Here is an 18,236-nt window from a genome sequence, read left to right on the forward strand (position 1 = left end):
TACAAAGTCCAGTAATAAGACATCAAATGACTATTTGTGTTGCTATATTTCTCATGTATAATATTAGTTACATTAATTAATATATAGTATAGTATATATTTATCAACACATAGCAACCATTGCTTTGCACAAAGCAACCGTTGCTTCTTCCAACATTCTAAACATCCCATGAAAGGACCGTTCTACACCTTCAGTATCACTCCATCCAGCCCATTGGTGTTACTGAGCAGTATAGACATAAACCATTAGTTTTGAGTTATTGGACAAAACATATTGTAGGAGATGTAGACATCTAGCATGCTTCTACAGCATGTTGCTTCTACAGCATGTTGCTTCTCTACAGCATGTTGCTTCTACAATATTTTGCTTCTACAATATGTCTACAGCATGTTGCTTCTACAGCATGTTGCATGTTGCTTCTACAATATGTTGCTTCTACAGCATGTTGCTTCTACAGCATGTTGCTTCTACAATATGTTGCTTCTACAGCATGTTGCTTATACAGCATGTTGCTTCTACAGCATGCTGCTTCTACAGCATGCTGCTTCTACAATATGTTGCTTCTACAGCATGTTGCTTCTCTACAGTATGTTGCTTTCTACAGTTATGTGCCAAAGATGCAGACAATCAAGTCAGTTGTGTGGTTTTTGTTATGACTATCTGTGAATCCCTAAGATTATTTATTGTTGCCATGACCAGAACTACATCTAGGCCTGACCAGAATGCTTCTAAGCTACAATTTCGCTGCCAGGTAGCCAATGCCAAAATCACTATTCCAATGCTTAATTTAATTTTTTACCAATCTAAAAATATGCCTACGTGAGCATAAGAAATAGCTTATATTAAAGAATAATCCAACATTAATTTAGTCATATCTGCTACATAGCTCTCATTTACACATAACAAACATTGTGCACCAGAAGAATGACGCTTTGATTATTTGCTGATAATTACTAAAACGTTGAATTGAAACCCAAAAAATTATAATCATAACAGCCCTGCCTACATCTAAAAGATAATTCACCTTATGCGACGGCAATGTGACTCACCTTCATGTTCAGTATTTGCTCCAACACTTCGAAACACTGAGGCTTCTTGTTTTCAGGGTTCACTCTGCCTCCTCTCTGGACAGGATCCCACTTCAGCATCAGCTGCAGCAAGGCCTCCATCAACTCCAGGAGTGTCCTGCAAAAATAATGCAAATAAACACCTGGGCTGGTAAATGAGCACCCACCACTATCAAAGTGAGGATCAATCTCATCAATAGTAGTTTTTTTTAGGGACTGTAATTTCAATTTATTTCACTGACAATCCAAAGATCCTTAACACATTCAGCTCCAGAGCTATATGGCGAATATAGGTCTAGATCAGGGGTCAGCAATAGGCGGCCCGCGGGCCGAAATGGGCCCGCCAGCAATAATTTCTGGCCCGTCAGTTTATTTTGAGAATATGATATTTATTTTTTACGCGCAGGAAATATTCACTCGTGACTAGGGATGCTCGATATTGGCTTTTTTACCGATACCGATATACCGATATTGTCCAACTCTTAATTAACGATACCGATATCAACCGATACCGATATATGCAGGGTCCCCCCCCCCCAAAAAAATGGAATAATTTCAGGTAATTAACATTACATATCTCTTGTTGTGGAATTAACACAACATTATGCATACTTTTGACAATAAATAAAATCAGAATTTGTTCTTACTTGCTTGCCTGGGTAAATAAAGGTTGTAGAAATGTAAGAAATAAAAATTAAAATATTTTTTTTTTAAACGGATACCGATATTTTACGATATCACATTTTATTGCCGATATCGGCCGATAATATCGGTAGGCTGATAATATCAGACATCCCTACTCGTGACGCCAGAGTGTCTTTGTGAAGCTGTATCTATCTATTCATCATATCTATGTCTGTCACTATAGCCAATTGAAATGCTAGAAATGGTCACGTGGACTGGGAGAACCAATGGAATAGTCCCACCGGGCCGCGTGTATATTTTCCCTAACGCACTTTCACTTCCGCGTTTGGGATGTGATCATGCGAGAGACTTAACGTTAGCAAAAACAAAACAAACGTCTTTGGATAGCTTCTTTGCAACGGGGAAATACCAACTGAGGAGCCAGAAGAGGAGCCTACGACCTCCAAGACACATAAAGCTTCTTTTAATAAACAGGAGTCATACTTAAAATACGGGTTTATGGGCGGTCAGGTGGCGTAGCGGAGATTGCGCTCGTCACCAACGCAGGAGATGCTGGGTTCGAGCCCAGCTCTCGGCGTTGCCACCAGCTTGGCTGGCCGTTCACACTAATACAATTGGCAGTATTAGGGGGTGGGGATGCTGGCGGGTGGGAATCTGGCGTTGTGGACAGCGTCTAGTCAAGTCAAGAGTTTTATTTGTCACGGCATACGAGTATACAATGAAATGCGGGTGGTCTTGCCCGCAACGATGTGCAATACAGTGGGTACAACATATAATAGAATCCAATACAAAGAAAATTGTGCAATAACAGGTAACATGGTGCGACATCAAAATCGGTATCTGTACATACCGTAATTCCTCTAATAGTAACCCCGGCTTGTATTTGTTTCAACTGTAGCGGGTACCAGGCTTGTATTAGGAGGAGGCCTGTATAAGAGGGAGGCCTATATTTCAAATTTTCAAACGGATCATAATGAATAAATCAACATTTTGTGTCAGTTTGAACCCAGTAAAATGTACTGGGTTCATTTATTGAAACCAACCAAGTACTGTATGAAATAGTAAACAGTGCAATTACAGGTGGTCACTGGTCATTTCAACGTTTTCAAAGTGAAATCAAGTAACTAGCTCAGTATGCAGCTCAGTATATTAGTAAGCCGGCTTGTATTAGGAGGCCGGCTTATAATTGCTTAGCTCAAGAGCGCACCCGGCCATTAATAGAGACCCGGCTTGTATTTGAGACCCGGTTACTATTAGAGGAATTACGGTAGTTATTTACAGAGCATATAGGACATGCTAGGTAGCTTTGGTAGTGCAATACACCGTTACTGTTGCTAATACTGATTTAAAGTGGCCTTTCCTTTTGGCAATAAGTGTGAGTGTGTGCGCATGAGTGTGTGCCCGCTCATGTTGAAGTGTTAAAGTGGCTGCTAGTGTGTGAGCGTGCACAGCGTGCGTGTCGTGTGTGTGCTCATGTGTGCTTATGTGTGAAGAAGTCCTGAAGAAGTCCACTATTATCCCTGTACCCAAAAAATCCAAGCCTGCTTGCCTCAACGACTACCGCCCTGTAGCTCTCACCTCCATAGCCATGAAGTGCTTTGAGAAGCTAGTAAAGGGCTACATCTGCTCCTCCCTCCCCATCAACATGGACCCCCTGCAATTTGCATACCGCCCCAACAGGTCCACGGAGGACGCCATAGCCCATGTGCTGCACACAGCAGCATCACACCTGGACAAGAGGCAGGGGAACTATGTGAGAATGCTATTCATCGACTACAGCTCGGCATTCAATACCATAGTCCCCTCCATACTCATAGCCAAGCTCAGGGGCCTGGGCTTGGGCTATGACCTCTGCCAGTGGGTCTTGGACTTCCTGACTGGCAGACCCCAGGTGGTGAGAGCAGGCAACTGCACCTCCTCATCCATCACCCTCAACATAGGGGCCCCCCAGGGCTGTGTTCTGAGTCCCCTCCTCTACTCCCTGTACACACACGACTGTGTGGCTCAGCGGAGTAGCAATACAATCATCAAATTTGCTGACGACACAGTGGTGGTGGGCCTGATCTCTGCCAACGACGAGAGGGCCTACCTGGAAGAGGTCAAGGTCCTGGCGGGATGGTGCCAGGAAAACAGCCTCTCCCTGAACGTCAGCAAAACAAAGGAGATGATTGTGGACTTCAGGAGGTCGGGGGTCAAGGACTACAGCCCCCTCAGCATCGACGGGGCACCGGTTGAGAGAGTCAACAGCTTTAAGTACCTCGGAGCCTACATATCCGAGGACTTGACATGGACCACACACATTGACAGTGTTGTGAAGAAGGCACGACAACGCCTCTACTTCCTCAGGCGCCTAAGGAAGTTCCAAGTCAGTCAGAAGATCCTTAAGAACTTCTACTCATGTACAATAGAGAGCATCTTGACCGGCAACATCACCTCCTGGTTTGGGAATAGCACTGCACAAGACCGAAGCAGACTACAAAGAGTGACACGTTCAGCCGAACGCACAATTGGAGGGGGGCTCCCCACCCTCCAGAACATTTACAACAAGCGTTGCATGGGCAAGGCTAAGAGAATCATTAAAGACTCCAGTCACCCGAACAACTGCCTCTTTGAACTGCTGCGGTCAGGCAAGCGATACCGGAGTCTCAAGGCGAGCACAGAAAGACTCAGAAGAAGCTTCTATCCCCAGGCCATCAGGCTGCTAAACGAACAATGAATGAACACTACACAACAACAACCACCAAACGCACATAGCACACACATCCACACGCACACACTCACTTTAAACAAACACACTGTAGCACCCACTCCCCACACTTTATATTTATTGATGAAGGATTGCACTACAACTCGTACACCTTACTGTAAATTGTACCTAAAATTGTACCTCATCCCATTTCTGCTTTGCACTAGATAGTACTGTACATTAGTACACTGCATAGTATTGTATATTATATGGTAACTCAGAACATTGAACATTGTACATATGTCTATACCGAACACTGTGACCTCATTTTTCTTCTTCTAAATTACATGCTATATTATGTTATTTGATACCATCTTGTCTAGCACAGTCTCTGGAGCGTAACAGTAAGAAGCATTTTGTATGAAAGTATTCTGTACTTCTGTATGACAACTATTAAAGAACTTGAACTTGAACTTGGATAGTTCAGTGTTCTGTGGTACTCAATGTTCATTGTTCTTGACTATGATGGCCTGGGGTAAGAAGCTAAGCCTAAGCCTCTCTGTCCTAGTAGCTGGGGTTCGCAGGAGTCTGCCTGACCTCAGCAGCTGAAACAGGCTGTTATTGGGGTGGTGGGGGTCTTTCATTATTCTGCAGGCTCTGGATTTGCACCTCTTGTTGTATAGAACCTGCAGGGGAGGTAGTGCAATACCCGTGGTACGCTCGGCTGAGCGCACCACTCTCTGTAGGGCCTTCTTGTCCTGTGCCGTGCTGTTTCCATACCAGGCAGTGATGTTTCCGGTCAGGATGCTCTCTACAGCTCCTGAGTAGAAGGACTGGAGTATCTTCCCCGATACTCTGAACTTCCTTAACTGTCTCAGGTGGTAGAGGCGCTGTTTCGCCTTCTTTACTACTGTGTCTATGTGTGTTGACCATGTCAGGTCCTCTGAGATGTGGACCCCCAGGTACTTAAAGCTGCTCACCCTGTCCACGGTAGCCCCGTTAATCATCAGTGGTGTGTGCGTCTCCTGCTGTCCTCTCCTATAATCCACGATCAGCTCCTTGGTTTTACCAATGTTCAGGAGCAGGCTGTTATCCTGGCACCAGCGTTCCAGTACCTCAACCTCCTCCCGGTAGGCCTTCTCGTCGTTGTCCGAGATCAGCCCCACCACCACCGTGTCGTCTGCGAACTTCACTATGGAGTTGGAGCTGAACTTGGCCACACAATCGTGTGTGTAGAGTGAGTACAGCAGGGGGCTCAGAACACAGCCCTGGGGGGACCCGATGCTCAGGGTGATGGTGTTGGAGGTCTGACCCCCCACCCTGACCGCCTGGGGTCTTTCGCTCAGAAAGTCCAGTACCCAGGCGCTCAGGGCGGAGCTCAGACCTAGCTCGATCAGCTTGTCCACCAGTCTGGTGGGGACTATGGTGTTGAACGCTGAGCTGTAGTCAATGAACAACAGTCTCACATAGCCCCCCTTCTGACGGTCAAGGTGCGAGAGGGTGCTGTGCAGTACCTGGGAGACCGCGTCGTCGGTGGACCTGTTTGTCCTGTATGCAAATTGCATAGGGTCCATATCACTGGGGAGGGAGGCACAAATGTGGTCCTTGACCAGCCTCTCGAAACATTTCATGACCACAGAGGTGAGTGCCACCGGTCTGTAGTCATTTGGACATGTCGGGGAGGGTTTCTTCGGTACAGGGATGATGGTAGACATCTTGAAGCAGGCAGGGACCACTGACTCTGCCAGGGATTGATTAAATATGGCGGTGAACACTGGGGCCAGCTGGTTGGCACAGGACTTGAGTATGCGTCTACAGGTCAGGTCTCGGCGCTTCCTAAGCGGGGCAGGACTTGGTGGAGATAGCGTGCCCTCCCACGCGTTACACTTCACCACCCACGCGTTACACTTCACCAATGAGTCCTCGCTGCCAAGTGAAAAGACGTCACTGGCTGTCGGCGCACGTCTCGGAGGAAGCATGCGATCGACTCGGTGACGCCCTTGTACCGACTCGTAGGAGAACATGCATACAGCAGCCAGGTAGGGAAGGGGGGGGAATTGGCACAACGACTAATTGGGATGGGGAGAAAAAATAAAATTAAAAATTAAAAATACAGGTTTATCGCAACAGGTGACTCTCGCGTGTTGACATGGCAACACGAGGCAATGAAGCGACTGTGTTCAAGTTGGCACAAGATAAAGTAGTTGCATTCAACGCCAGTGGACATTTGACATGTTTCAAACATTAGCAGGGATTTTGGAGGACCGAAACAGAAACAATAATAAGCCCAGGGCAGGGCTGCATTATGGTGAGTTGTGTTTTAATAATAATAATACATTCGATTTATAATACACCCGCCGCGGTGCTGCAAATCAAATGCCCCCCCTACTGATCTGTTCATGCGTTATAATAATAATAATACATTCGATTTATAATGCGAGCACCTGCATTAAAATCAAATTACTGATCTGTTCATGTGTTATGCACCCGAGAGGCACTTTATAATAGAAAAAAAGACAGTGCAAACATAGAGTATGTCGCTTACAGTTTATTATGCCACCTATGCAGCTCGTTTATTTTGACAGAGTTAAAAAAAAATTCACTATCATTATATTAAATTAGCCATTGTTTTTGGTCCTGGCCCGCCATTCAATCGCTTGGGGAAAAATTGGCCCATGAGCAAACCTAATTGCCGACCCCTGGTCTAGATGGTCGCCGCTTTAATCAATGGGATGACAGGGAGATTTGCGAGTGCTTAAAATATATCTTAAATTATGGCTATGGGTCTAATACACCAGTCGCTTATCAATGAGTTGCTTGCAGTCAACATGTACAAAACGGATTGTTTTTTCATCTGTACATTTGAATACAAGTATAGTTTCGGAGAGTTCTAGTAATTCCAGAGAAAGATCCGATAATAGCCCTTTAGTGGAATACACAAAACACGTCGTCATTTTTCGGCTGATTTATGAATAGTTTTCAAATAAACGCTAGATTATCGATAGTATATGTGTCCTCATGCACGATACAGAAGTGGGCTGAAAAATCGCTTATCCCAGCCTTGGGTCGGCGCCAACGGCACACACAGAGACACGTTGTGATCGCTGTGAAAGAAACATCTGATTAACCCAAGATTGGTAACATAGAGTCCTTACCTCACATCTGATGTCCTGCAAAAAGATTAATCCAATTCCTGATCGCCATTCCAAATATTGATTGAGTTTATTGATCCAATGTTATATATCCAAAACACATAATCCACGCTGCTCAGAGTGTCCCCAGTCAATGTGGTATAACGATACTGCATGCCAGAGAAGGAAAACCTGGACCGGCCTTTTTTTTTTATGCACAGCCCCAGCCAATCCAATGATGTGCAATACCATCCGGGAGACGATAGGCGGCGGTGTTTGCCCTTTTGCGAGCTCAGACCCATTCCCAACGATAAGATCAGGTTGGATGGATGAAAATGAATAGATATCGCTAATAAAAGAAATAACGATTAAAACCCGACTATACTCGTGATTGGCGCTCAAGCGTCGGCGAGTTAACCCGACTATACTCGGGTCTGGCGTCCAATGTGTTAAGAATCGACTAACCAGCTAGTAAAAAATAAAGAAAAAAAACACAACCTCTGTAAAACTCAAGATGACATCATTTATTTCCCTGGTAGGTTGAATCTATGAAAAGTTGGCCGCGTGTGTGTCCGTAATGTATCATAGAAGTATGTCACCGTGGTGCGGGGGCTAGATGAGAAAGTAAGACAACGAGAGAAAGCTAAAAAGGACATGCGCACGCCGCACACAACAAAAGTTGGCTGGGTGCCAGTGTGAAAAAAACAAAAGCGCCAACTGCTTGGAAAAGACCCGTCACGAATGCTAGTGAGCTAATGTTATGCTAACAAGCCATCAGTAATGTTGCCTATGGTTGACAAACAGTGAATATGATCTCGCAGTATGTTTCACAACATGGTTGGCTGGCTAATAGCTATCCATACCCCTCATTGTCCCCTAATCAATAACATTTTCAAATTAGTTAGGTCCATTATAGCGAGGCCAATCTCTTATGCAAATAAGAGTACAGTGTCACTGTCACCAAGGGAACCTCATAATTAAAGTGTATATAAAATATGCAAATTGCAGTTGTATTATTAAATTAACGAGCCACTGAAATGCAGTGCTTTGTTCTGGCATACTAGATGAACTTGTATTTGTATCGTCGTCGACGACCACATCACACAGTGATTAATCCTTTCCATCCCTAGCAAGTGTCTATTCCAATGGTTCTCAGAGTGCTAAATGGGGAATATTCATGAATTAATTTCACTAATATATTAATTAAATATATATATTTTTCATTAGAAGTTAGTACAGTGAGAGAGTGTATAAGACTATTCTGCTCTCTTCTCCTACAGTATAGACAGGTATGGAATTCTGAATAAAATCATATGCAACATCAAATATCTTGTCAGATGGGGGTAACTTGGTCAATTACCTATCAATTCTGGGGTCCTTGACCAGAAACCGTCCGAGAACCACTGGTCTATTCAATCCATCAGTCACTTCAGTGGGTCAATAAACACTTTAACCAGAACATTTTTAACCCATAAACCATTGTACCAATTTAATTTTTTATAAATGTTCTACAATGTAGCCTTCACACCCCCCCCCCCCTCAAAGAGAAAGAGGAAACACTCACTACATTTATTGTTTGCATATCTCATCATCATACATGGTTTCTCTCTAACCTGCTGAGGTTGTTGGGGTAGGGAAGATGTGTGTAGAACTTGACTTCTCCATTCAGTTCCTCCACAGCCATGATGTCTTTTGGACCTTTATTCCGCACCTTGCTGGCCCTGAGGGTTGGAAGAAAGAGAATTTTACTGGTCCACCATCCTACATGAACTCAGTATAATACTTTTTTTCACTAAAAGCTATATTTTGAGATTTCCATTCATGGTCCGTTTGTTGCATTTCACGAGGCACGGTGAAGAAATTGTTTCTGCGAGCCTCTTAAATTAGTCTTAATGTTTATTTCTGTAAGCATCATTAGAAATGCTAAAAAGCCCTTTCCAAGGTAACTAGAGCGCAGATGATATTTTTAATCCACTGGCTAAAAACGGAAAACTGCCCAACGACTGTAATATTCATTGGGATGTTAGGGATGTCACAATTCGATGGTATGATTAGTCTGAGGGATTATCACGATTTCCACAATTATAAAATAAATAATTTCTTTTTGAAGAGAAAATAACCTGTGTATATGTATATACACACATAAATATCTATCTTTTGAATAAAATGGTCACAGGCTGCATGACATCTTTTTCTGCATTGTGATTGTATGATTGAGTATCCTATATCAGACTTTTACACACACACACACACACACACACACACACACACACACGGAGGGGGAGAGATAGAGAGGCCTATTAGCAGTGTTAATGATTTTAAATTATTCCTTAATATATAATATAGCTAATGAACTGAAGGATTTATTATCATCAATTATCCAGTTAGTTTTGATGGTATAACATTTGGCTACTTAAAAATAATTTATTATTATTTATAATTTAAGAATGAGAGCTGAAACCATCAACTCCTCCCTCAACTCGGGGATGGTTCCCAACTCCCTAAAACAAGCCAGTCACACCCCGCTAGGGCTGGGCGATATGCCCTAAAAATAAAATCTCAGATTATTTTATTTTTTTTAATCCGATTTACGATTTTTATCGATTTTTTTCACTTGAAAACTAGAAATCATTCAAATAACCTTTATTTTTATTTGACACAAAAAGAAAATCAAACCAAGATGAATTTCCCTATTGGGATTGAAGTGCAAACCTAACTTTCACCAATCTTCACTTAAAAAAAAAAAATAATATTATAAAGTGCAAATCTAACTTTCACCAAACATCACTTTGTTAAATAAAAGGTGATCCTTGAAACAATTTTTTTTGCCAATTTAAGGTGCTTTTTGGCGCATATGAGCTGGGGATATCGGTTCCCTTTGCCACTTTCACAGCCAAGTCTCCTCTCTGCTTGTGATTAACGTTAGCAGCAGTGGTACTCACTCACACAAAACAACAAACTAGTTTTCACCGCACACACAAACAAAGTGACTTGTGAGAGGGGTTTTCCAACCATGGTTATAGTAGGGATGGGAGCGATTCGAATAGTCGTTTCCGTTATTAACACGTTAATCGCCGGAGACGCCGAAACTCGTCTTTCCCCGCCATGCTCATTCTGCCGAAGACGCCGTAACACGTCTTTGATATCAATATTTCAAAAATCTGTGATCGAAATCATATTTCTCCCCCGGGGACCTGAGATATAGTGCTGAGCTCCACTCAACTCTCTAACGGTTCAAGAGCGCCATCTGGTGGCCAATCGGGGGATCGCCCAGGGGAGAAACAGGATTATAAACGACCCCCCGCCCATCCGGTCAACATCAGATCATACGTAGTAACTTCTAGAACTACGTGCAGTTGACATTTTTTATCTGGCACCGATCGCTATCAAACTGTATTTGATCATCAATATAATGCATTTAGGGCTATAAATCAAGTTCTGGAGAAAGCTGCAGAAAACGATAAAAACATACTTATACTTTAGACCGTATTTTAGTATGAATATGTGAATTAAAAAGTATAACGTTGCTACACCCTGAACAATAGATATAGGACATTGAATGGGCCATAATAATGTCAATTTAGCAATACAATTTAAAAAGTTATAGCCCTGCAAAGAAGGGGAACTTCTCCATAGACAAATAGAGCTGGCTAGGGATGGTAAATTATGAATTTAACCATGGCGATCAAAGTGTTAAGATCGATTTCAGCATTTTTACAGCTTTTCTTGGTCACGCAGGACCGACAGATGAGAGGGCGAACGGGAGGAGAGGTGGGGAGGACATGCGACAAATAACGTCAGGTGCTGGGATCAAACCCGGGTCGGCCGCGTAGGTGCGCGAGGCACTATGGTATGCGCCACGAGGGCGCCCCTAGATCGATTTCATTTTTGTACAATCGAATATTCGTTTTGTAAAAAAATATTTACTTTCTTTTTTTAATGCATTTTTTTTATTTTTATTATTGAAGCAAACACTTATTTCATTCCTTTTTATATTTAGAGGCAGCCTAATTTTCATAGCCTAATTCAGGGGTCGGCAGCCTGCGTCTCAGAGGGCACATGCGGCTCTTTAGCCAATCAGCTGCGGCTCCCTGGCCCCAAAATTATTTATTATTATTTTTATTGACACCGAAATGAAAAAATATTTCATCAACTAAGATATTTGGTCAACAAAAGGCTTACCTGTATGCCCGATATGTGGTGCGAAATTTGCGAACAACGAAAAATTTACTTTTTATTCGATAGATTTTCCACAAATAAGGGAAGGACTCTAATAGAGCTGCATAGTTCAGGGTTTTATTTCAAAGTAGGTCTACAGATGCCAGTGTTTTTTCTCCTTTTCTGTGTTTTATTTCAAAGTAGGTCTACACATGGTAGTCTTTTTTCAAAGTAGACTACTTTTTATTTTATAAATGTTCCACAAATAAGGGAAGGACTCAAATATACCTGAATAGTTCAGGGTTTTATTTCAAAGTCGGTCTACAGACACCAGTGTTTTTGTCTCCTCTTCTGTGTTTTATTTAAAAATAGGTCTACACAGCCAGTATTTTTTATAGCGTTTTATGCTAAATGTGGGGTATGCTTGGGGATATATAAAACGTTATACACTGTGTTATCTTCATTTTAAGGGTAAATAGGTTGTAAGGCTCCCTGAGCATTTTATTTTGTGGGAAGGGGAAAAAGTGGCTCTTTTGATAGTAAAGGTTGCTGACCCCTGGCCTAATTGATCAAAAAGATGCACATGCTCATGTATTTTATGTCCGGATGGTGTATCTATGGAACGGTCACTGTCTCTATCACACTCACATGTGCGCAGGTATAGCCGCATACAAGTATCTAGGATACACATATTCATATGTGTACATAATAGGTTTACACACACTCATATACACAGGGATAAGTTATACACGTCAGGGGCACACATACATGCACATACTCACTTATAGGAAATAGGCATACACACACCTACATATACACATAGTTGAAATATAGGCTTTCACTGACACATATGGGGGATACACATGTATATAGGAGACAGACACATACGTAGCTGAGACGCACATATATATACACGTGGGATATACAGTGGACCTCGTTTCAATATATTGTGGCGGAAGAGAGTATTTTAGTGTCATATTTATTGTCATGAGATACTCCGCTTGTCGGCTAACGTGCGCAGACTGATGACGACATCAACTCGACTTGAGACATTCGCAGCAGCATAAGAAGTTAATTAAACTTGACGGACATTATATCGACGATAATTATCGATATCGAATTATATGAAAATAATTTTATAATTTTATCGCGATAACGTTTTTGGTCATATCGCCCAGCCCTATCTGAGATATACACTCACATAGGGGGCAGAGGCACACATGGATACGAGACACACACAAGAGATAGGAGTACAGTCACATACCAGGAAGATGCACACACACACATATGAGGCATGTACACATGCTTACGTGATACACGTACCCACATACATGTGTTGGAGACATGCGTGCATGCATGTTATCATGCACAACTGCATGTGTCTGGGGCGCTTTCTCTCACATGCAATATGGAGAAGGGTGGCATCCCGATAGAGGATGCAGCACATACCTGCTCGAAGGTAGTTTGGTCTACATGCAAAGTATATATATCAGGGATGTATACGCATAATGTATAGTATAGTATGTTTCTTTTTCGTAAGTCTTTTTTTATTTTCCATGTCAGTTGTTAATGTATTTGTATGAGTCCTTTACATGTTTTGTATGTTCTTACAAAAAAGAAAAAGGCAAATCCTGGAAATTGCATATGATGTGGAAAGAGATGTTTTGAATATTGGAGAGATTTGTGCAAAAAATATCAATAAAAAAAAAAAAAAAAAAAAGGTACATGCTACCGTTTGTTTATTAAAGCTGGTTTATAGGCCAATGCAATGGTGTTATTATAGGCTACGATGGTGAAAGATGTCATATATTCAATATTATGAAACACGAATTTTCGAATAGCACTTTTGCTAGAAAGTCCTATCCCTAGGTTATAGTGAAACCAGTTAATGCCGACAGTCAGTCACAGTTGAGGGTGGACGGATACCATTTATTTTACTGATTGATACCCGATTTGGACTAACCCGATATTGACTGCCAATACCGATTTTGAGTTATATACTTTTAAGGATCAGCCGATACAGGAATCCAATCCATTACTTTTACTGTATCTATAAGTAGTATAGACATAGACCATTAGTTTTGACAAACTTATTACGCTACAATCCATTTCTTTTTCATAAAATGCAGAAAAGTGTTGCATGCCATTTAGATTTGATGATTTGTGGCTCTTGGTGTGGGATTTCAGAATGGGGGGAAAAACACTCCGATACCCCAGTTTGAGCCTGGTATCCGCCCAATACCGGCTACAAGTATCTGACCTTTTCAGTCCCGAAACAGATACCGATACCTGGGTTTGGGTATCGGCCAATACCTGGGTTTGGGTATCGGCCAATACCGATACCGATAGTCCCAACTTCTTTTTACAAAGTTTAAAAAAAAAAATTATCCATGTTTTTTTTATATTAAAATATATTTAGTTTTTAACACATTGGACGCCAAAAACAAGTATACTCGTTATTGCCCGCCATGCGTTGTGTGCCAGAAACTAGTTAACTCGTTTTTGGAGTCAATATTACATTTTTTCGCCATGGCATTCATAATTCATCCAGCCTCCCTCCGGGACTGCAGCTGGACCCTGTCCGATATTGCAACGCCTCAATACCACCGCCTGGTGGATGTCGGGCAAGTTACATTCCAAGCCAAACCAGAAGTGGCGCTCGGTGCATCGAGGAAATTCCTCCGGCAGTAATATCTTGTAATGTGGGTCTAGATACACACTCGAGTGCATGGGATCGCTTTCTAAACGCAATAATCAATATGATTTCGGCATTTATTGCGTCATACAAACGGGAAATGGATCTAGCAGATCGACGTCAAATAATTGGAATATTTTTCCTTCAGTCTCATCTGCGAACGGTAAGAGGAATATAACGTTATTTTCAGCCCGATTGTTTATTCATTTCATGGCAATCCATCTGAGCAATGTATCAACCCATACTAAATAAAGCCGTTACTGACGATCAAGGAATTATAAACGACCCCCCCCCCCTTTCCTTCACGCATGATGAAACATAATGTATACCAATCATATACATTTGAATTTTTTAATATAGCGTGTATAGGAAAGAAACGCCAATCGATAATCTATCATATGCGTCAGGGCCTATAACTTGCGTTTTAGGAATTACTGCAGAAAACCTTAAAAACATACTTATATTCTCGACGGTACTAACACAACAATGTATGAATGAAAAAATATAACGTTCCCACATCCGGAACGATAGATACCCGATGTTGAATGGGCCATAGTAATGTCGATATAGCTATAATATTTAAAAAGTTATAGCCCTGCAAAGAAGGTAAACATCTCCATAGGGTTACAGCACTGGCAGACTGGGCATAAGGATGGGCACAAGGATGGGCACAATGGCTGGCAATCAAAGTGTTAAGAATTGTAAAGGATCACAAGTGTGTTTTTGATTTGTTGTAAACAAAGACAGAAAATAAACTTCATTCATTCAATTAATAAACTGTATGCCTCACAGTCACTGTGTGAAAGAGACTGGTATCATTCTTTTGTGCAAGGCAACATCAGGCTTGACTTAAAACATTACTTTCCTAACTTAGTGAAACTAAATGTAACAAATTAACAGATATAAATGTACTGAATGGTTATTTCTTATTAAATTTTTTTTTTTTTTTTTTTATTCGATTTTTTTTTACGATAGCCGATCCAGCTATTTTACTGATATCGGCGGCCGATACAGATACCAATATCGGAGCATCCCTAATAACAGAATTTCCACTCCTCTCTCCACCTACCACTGGACAGGCTGGAGGTTGTGCAGGAAGGGGCGGAAACCACAGCTGCATTCAAATATCATTGTGGCAAAACTCCAGTAGTCCACCGTGACAGTGTAGGGTTTATTCTCAAAGAGCTCAGGCGCCTGTGGAAGACAACATTATGAAGCAATATAGATAGTCATAATTGACATATCTCCAATCCCGCTCTCTTTTCTTTCTTTCCTGCTCTGCAACCGTTTGTTTTGCAATATGTAACAATCGTGAATCAATATGTACATTTCATCGATTTATGGGATTGTCGTTTTGAATCAGTGCATCAATCCATATTGATGTATAGTTACAGCCCTACTGTATCTGAAGCTCTGCCCTCTTTCAATCACAACTGTTACTTTCCTCTGACAAACTTTGCACAACAACTTCTAATAGATTCATCCTCCCTTACTATTACTATTACAGTGAGTCACCAGTTAACCTCTGTAGTAACTAGTATCCACACGTGAGACACAACATATAGACTGAAATGCTGAATGTTTTCTGGGGTACACTACTTACCAGGTATTGGAGTGTGCCGACAAAAGAGGTACACAGACTGCCTTGGTCCAAGTCTTTAGCGTAGCCCAGGTCAATGATTTTGTGAACCAGCTGGACAACAAAATTTGAAAAGGTGAGACACTTCCTTCCGAGACGCACATCACTATTGCAGAAAATGGTCAAAACTTGATATGTAAAGAAAACAAGTAAATGTCAGTTAGGGCTGTCCTGATTACCATGCATTTGGGCTTTGAAACTTCAGTCATAATTACAAGTGAATAATCTAAGCCTCATTCCTCCCAAGTGCAAGGTGTCAGTGCAGCCAGTAAAGGAGACCAATGTGGCAGATCATGATTAAATATCTTGTCTGAGAGGAACTGACTTTCAAAACGAATAGATTATTATTTCTAGAAACTATTTATTATGCTGATGTAGGCCAATTGACATATCCCAAGCTCCATCCTCTTTTCTTGACCCTCCAATCACAAGTGTTGCTTTCCTCGGTCAAGCTACATGTAAGAGAGGGTAAATTGAAATTGGTAAATTATTGGGAGTGATCAAATATTTTTTTGCTTTAGCTTATGGCTATAGATAGCTAACTAAATACAAGGCTGAAATGCATTAAGATTAACACTTTAATCGCCGGAAACGCCGAAACTAGTCATTGCCCGCCATGCTCATTCTGCCGAAGACGCCGTAACACGTCTTTGATATCAATATTTCAAAAATCTGGGTGAGCGGGGGGTGGGGGAGAACGAGCGAGTGTCCATGTAGGATGATCACTGTACAGTCTGTATCAGTTATTGTCTTGTCATGTGGTGTTAAGTTATTGTCTTGGGAAGTCTTTTTATGTATTATTATTGTATTGTTTGTGATATATGTTTTGTTTCATGTTGAAAAGAAAAGAAAAGAAAAATATTTGATAAAAAAAAAAAAAAAAATCAAAAATCTGTGATCGAAATCATATTTCTCCCCCGGGGACCTGAGATATACTGCTGAGCTCCACTCAACTCTCTAACAGTTCAAGAGCGCCATCTGGTGGCCGATCGGCAGATCGCCCCAACAGGAAGTCATGTGGATGAAGTGGTGCTCACTGCTCACCCATATTTCGTCCGGGCACTCGCTATCATTAGCAGGACTCCATCTTGACACAGTGAACACCGATCGGTGCAAATAACTCGACAAACAACATGATTTGGACGTATATACTATTATACAACCTGGAAATGGATCGGGTATTTATACATCCCATAATAAGAATATCTCTGCTCCACGCTCATCGCCCAACGGCGCGAGGAAGATACGGTAAGATCCAGCGTTATTTTCCAACGTGTTCTTTACTAAATGCTCTGATGATCATATCACCCACACTAGATGAATGATATAACGTTGCCCACGGAATTATAAACGACCCCCCGCCCATCCGGTCAACATCAGATCATACGTAGTAACTCCTAGAACCACGTCCAGTCAACTTGATCTAACCTACAGTATTAGTTAGCTTGTTAAAGGCGTAATTCACCACTAAATGTATCTCAATGTAAGGATATTTTCCAAGATAGGCCTATTTATTTTCCCATATCAGATATGAATTCGCTTTTTCCAAACGTATCACCGCAATTCCAATAGACTGTGTCTGTGCTGTCCTTTCAGCACCGACAACACCATCATCCGTTGTGTCTGAGCGTCTAGGTCTGTTTTTACTTCACTTCCAATGAGTATCCAGTTGTTGGACAGGGTTAATGTTGTGTCTCTGCCAGATTTGTGTCCGCTTTGATGGACAAAAACTTTTGGAGAGGGTGAACTGACGGATACGTTACCATCCGCAAAGCAGTTTTTTCTGCAAAGGCATGATTACAGGTTCTAATTAAAAAAGAAACCAACGAGGCGGTCAGGTGGTGTAGCGGAGATTGCGCTCGTCACCAACGCAGGAGATGCTGGGTTCGAGCCCAGCTCTCGGCGTTGCTACCAGCTTGGCTGGTCGTTCATACTAATACAATTGGCAGTATTAGGGGGTGGGAAGCTGGTGGGTGGGAATCTGGCGTTGTGGACAGCGACGCCTACAGGTCAGGTCTCGGCGCTTGCTCAACGGGGGCAGGACTTGGTGGAGATAGCGTGCCCTTCCACACGTTACACTTCACCAATTAGAGTCCTCGCTGCCAAGTGAAAAGACGTCACTGGCAGTCGCCACACGCATTGAAGGAAGCGTGCGGTCGGCTTCGGGACGCCCTTGTACCGACTCGTAGGAGAACATGCATACAGTAGCCAGGTA

General features: G+C 42.1%; 1 protein-coding gene across 1 annotated transcript in view; it reads right to left on the reverse strand.

Moving 5' to 3' along the window:
* Positions 1–18,236, reverse strand: part of LOC311236269 (inhibitor of nuclear factor kappa-B kinase subunit alpha-like) — a 52,563-nt gene that overhangs the window by 26,668 nt on the left and 7,659 nt on the right. The window contains exons 7-10 of the mRNA XM_084323947.1: positions 15,986–16,075; positions 15,452–15,576; positions 9,143–9,250; positions 1,050–1,185 (exon numbers count right to left, since the gene is read on the reverse strand). Of these exons, the coding sequence (XP_084180073.1) occupies positions 1,050–1,185; positions 9,143–9,250; positions 15,452–15,576; positions 15,986–16,075 (459 nt within the window). The remainder of the gene's footprint in view (positions 1–1,049; positions 1,186–9,142; positions 9,251–15,451; positions 15,577–15,985; positions 16,076–18,236) is intronic.

The sequence above is a fragment of the Notolepis coatsorum genome (assembly GCF_963971535.1).
Source record: "Notolepis coatsorum genome assembly, chromosome: 10".
Taxonomy (NCBI): Eukaryota; Metazoa; Chordata; class Actinopteri; order Aulopiformes; family Paralepididae; genus Notolepis; species Notolepis coatsorum.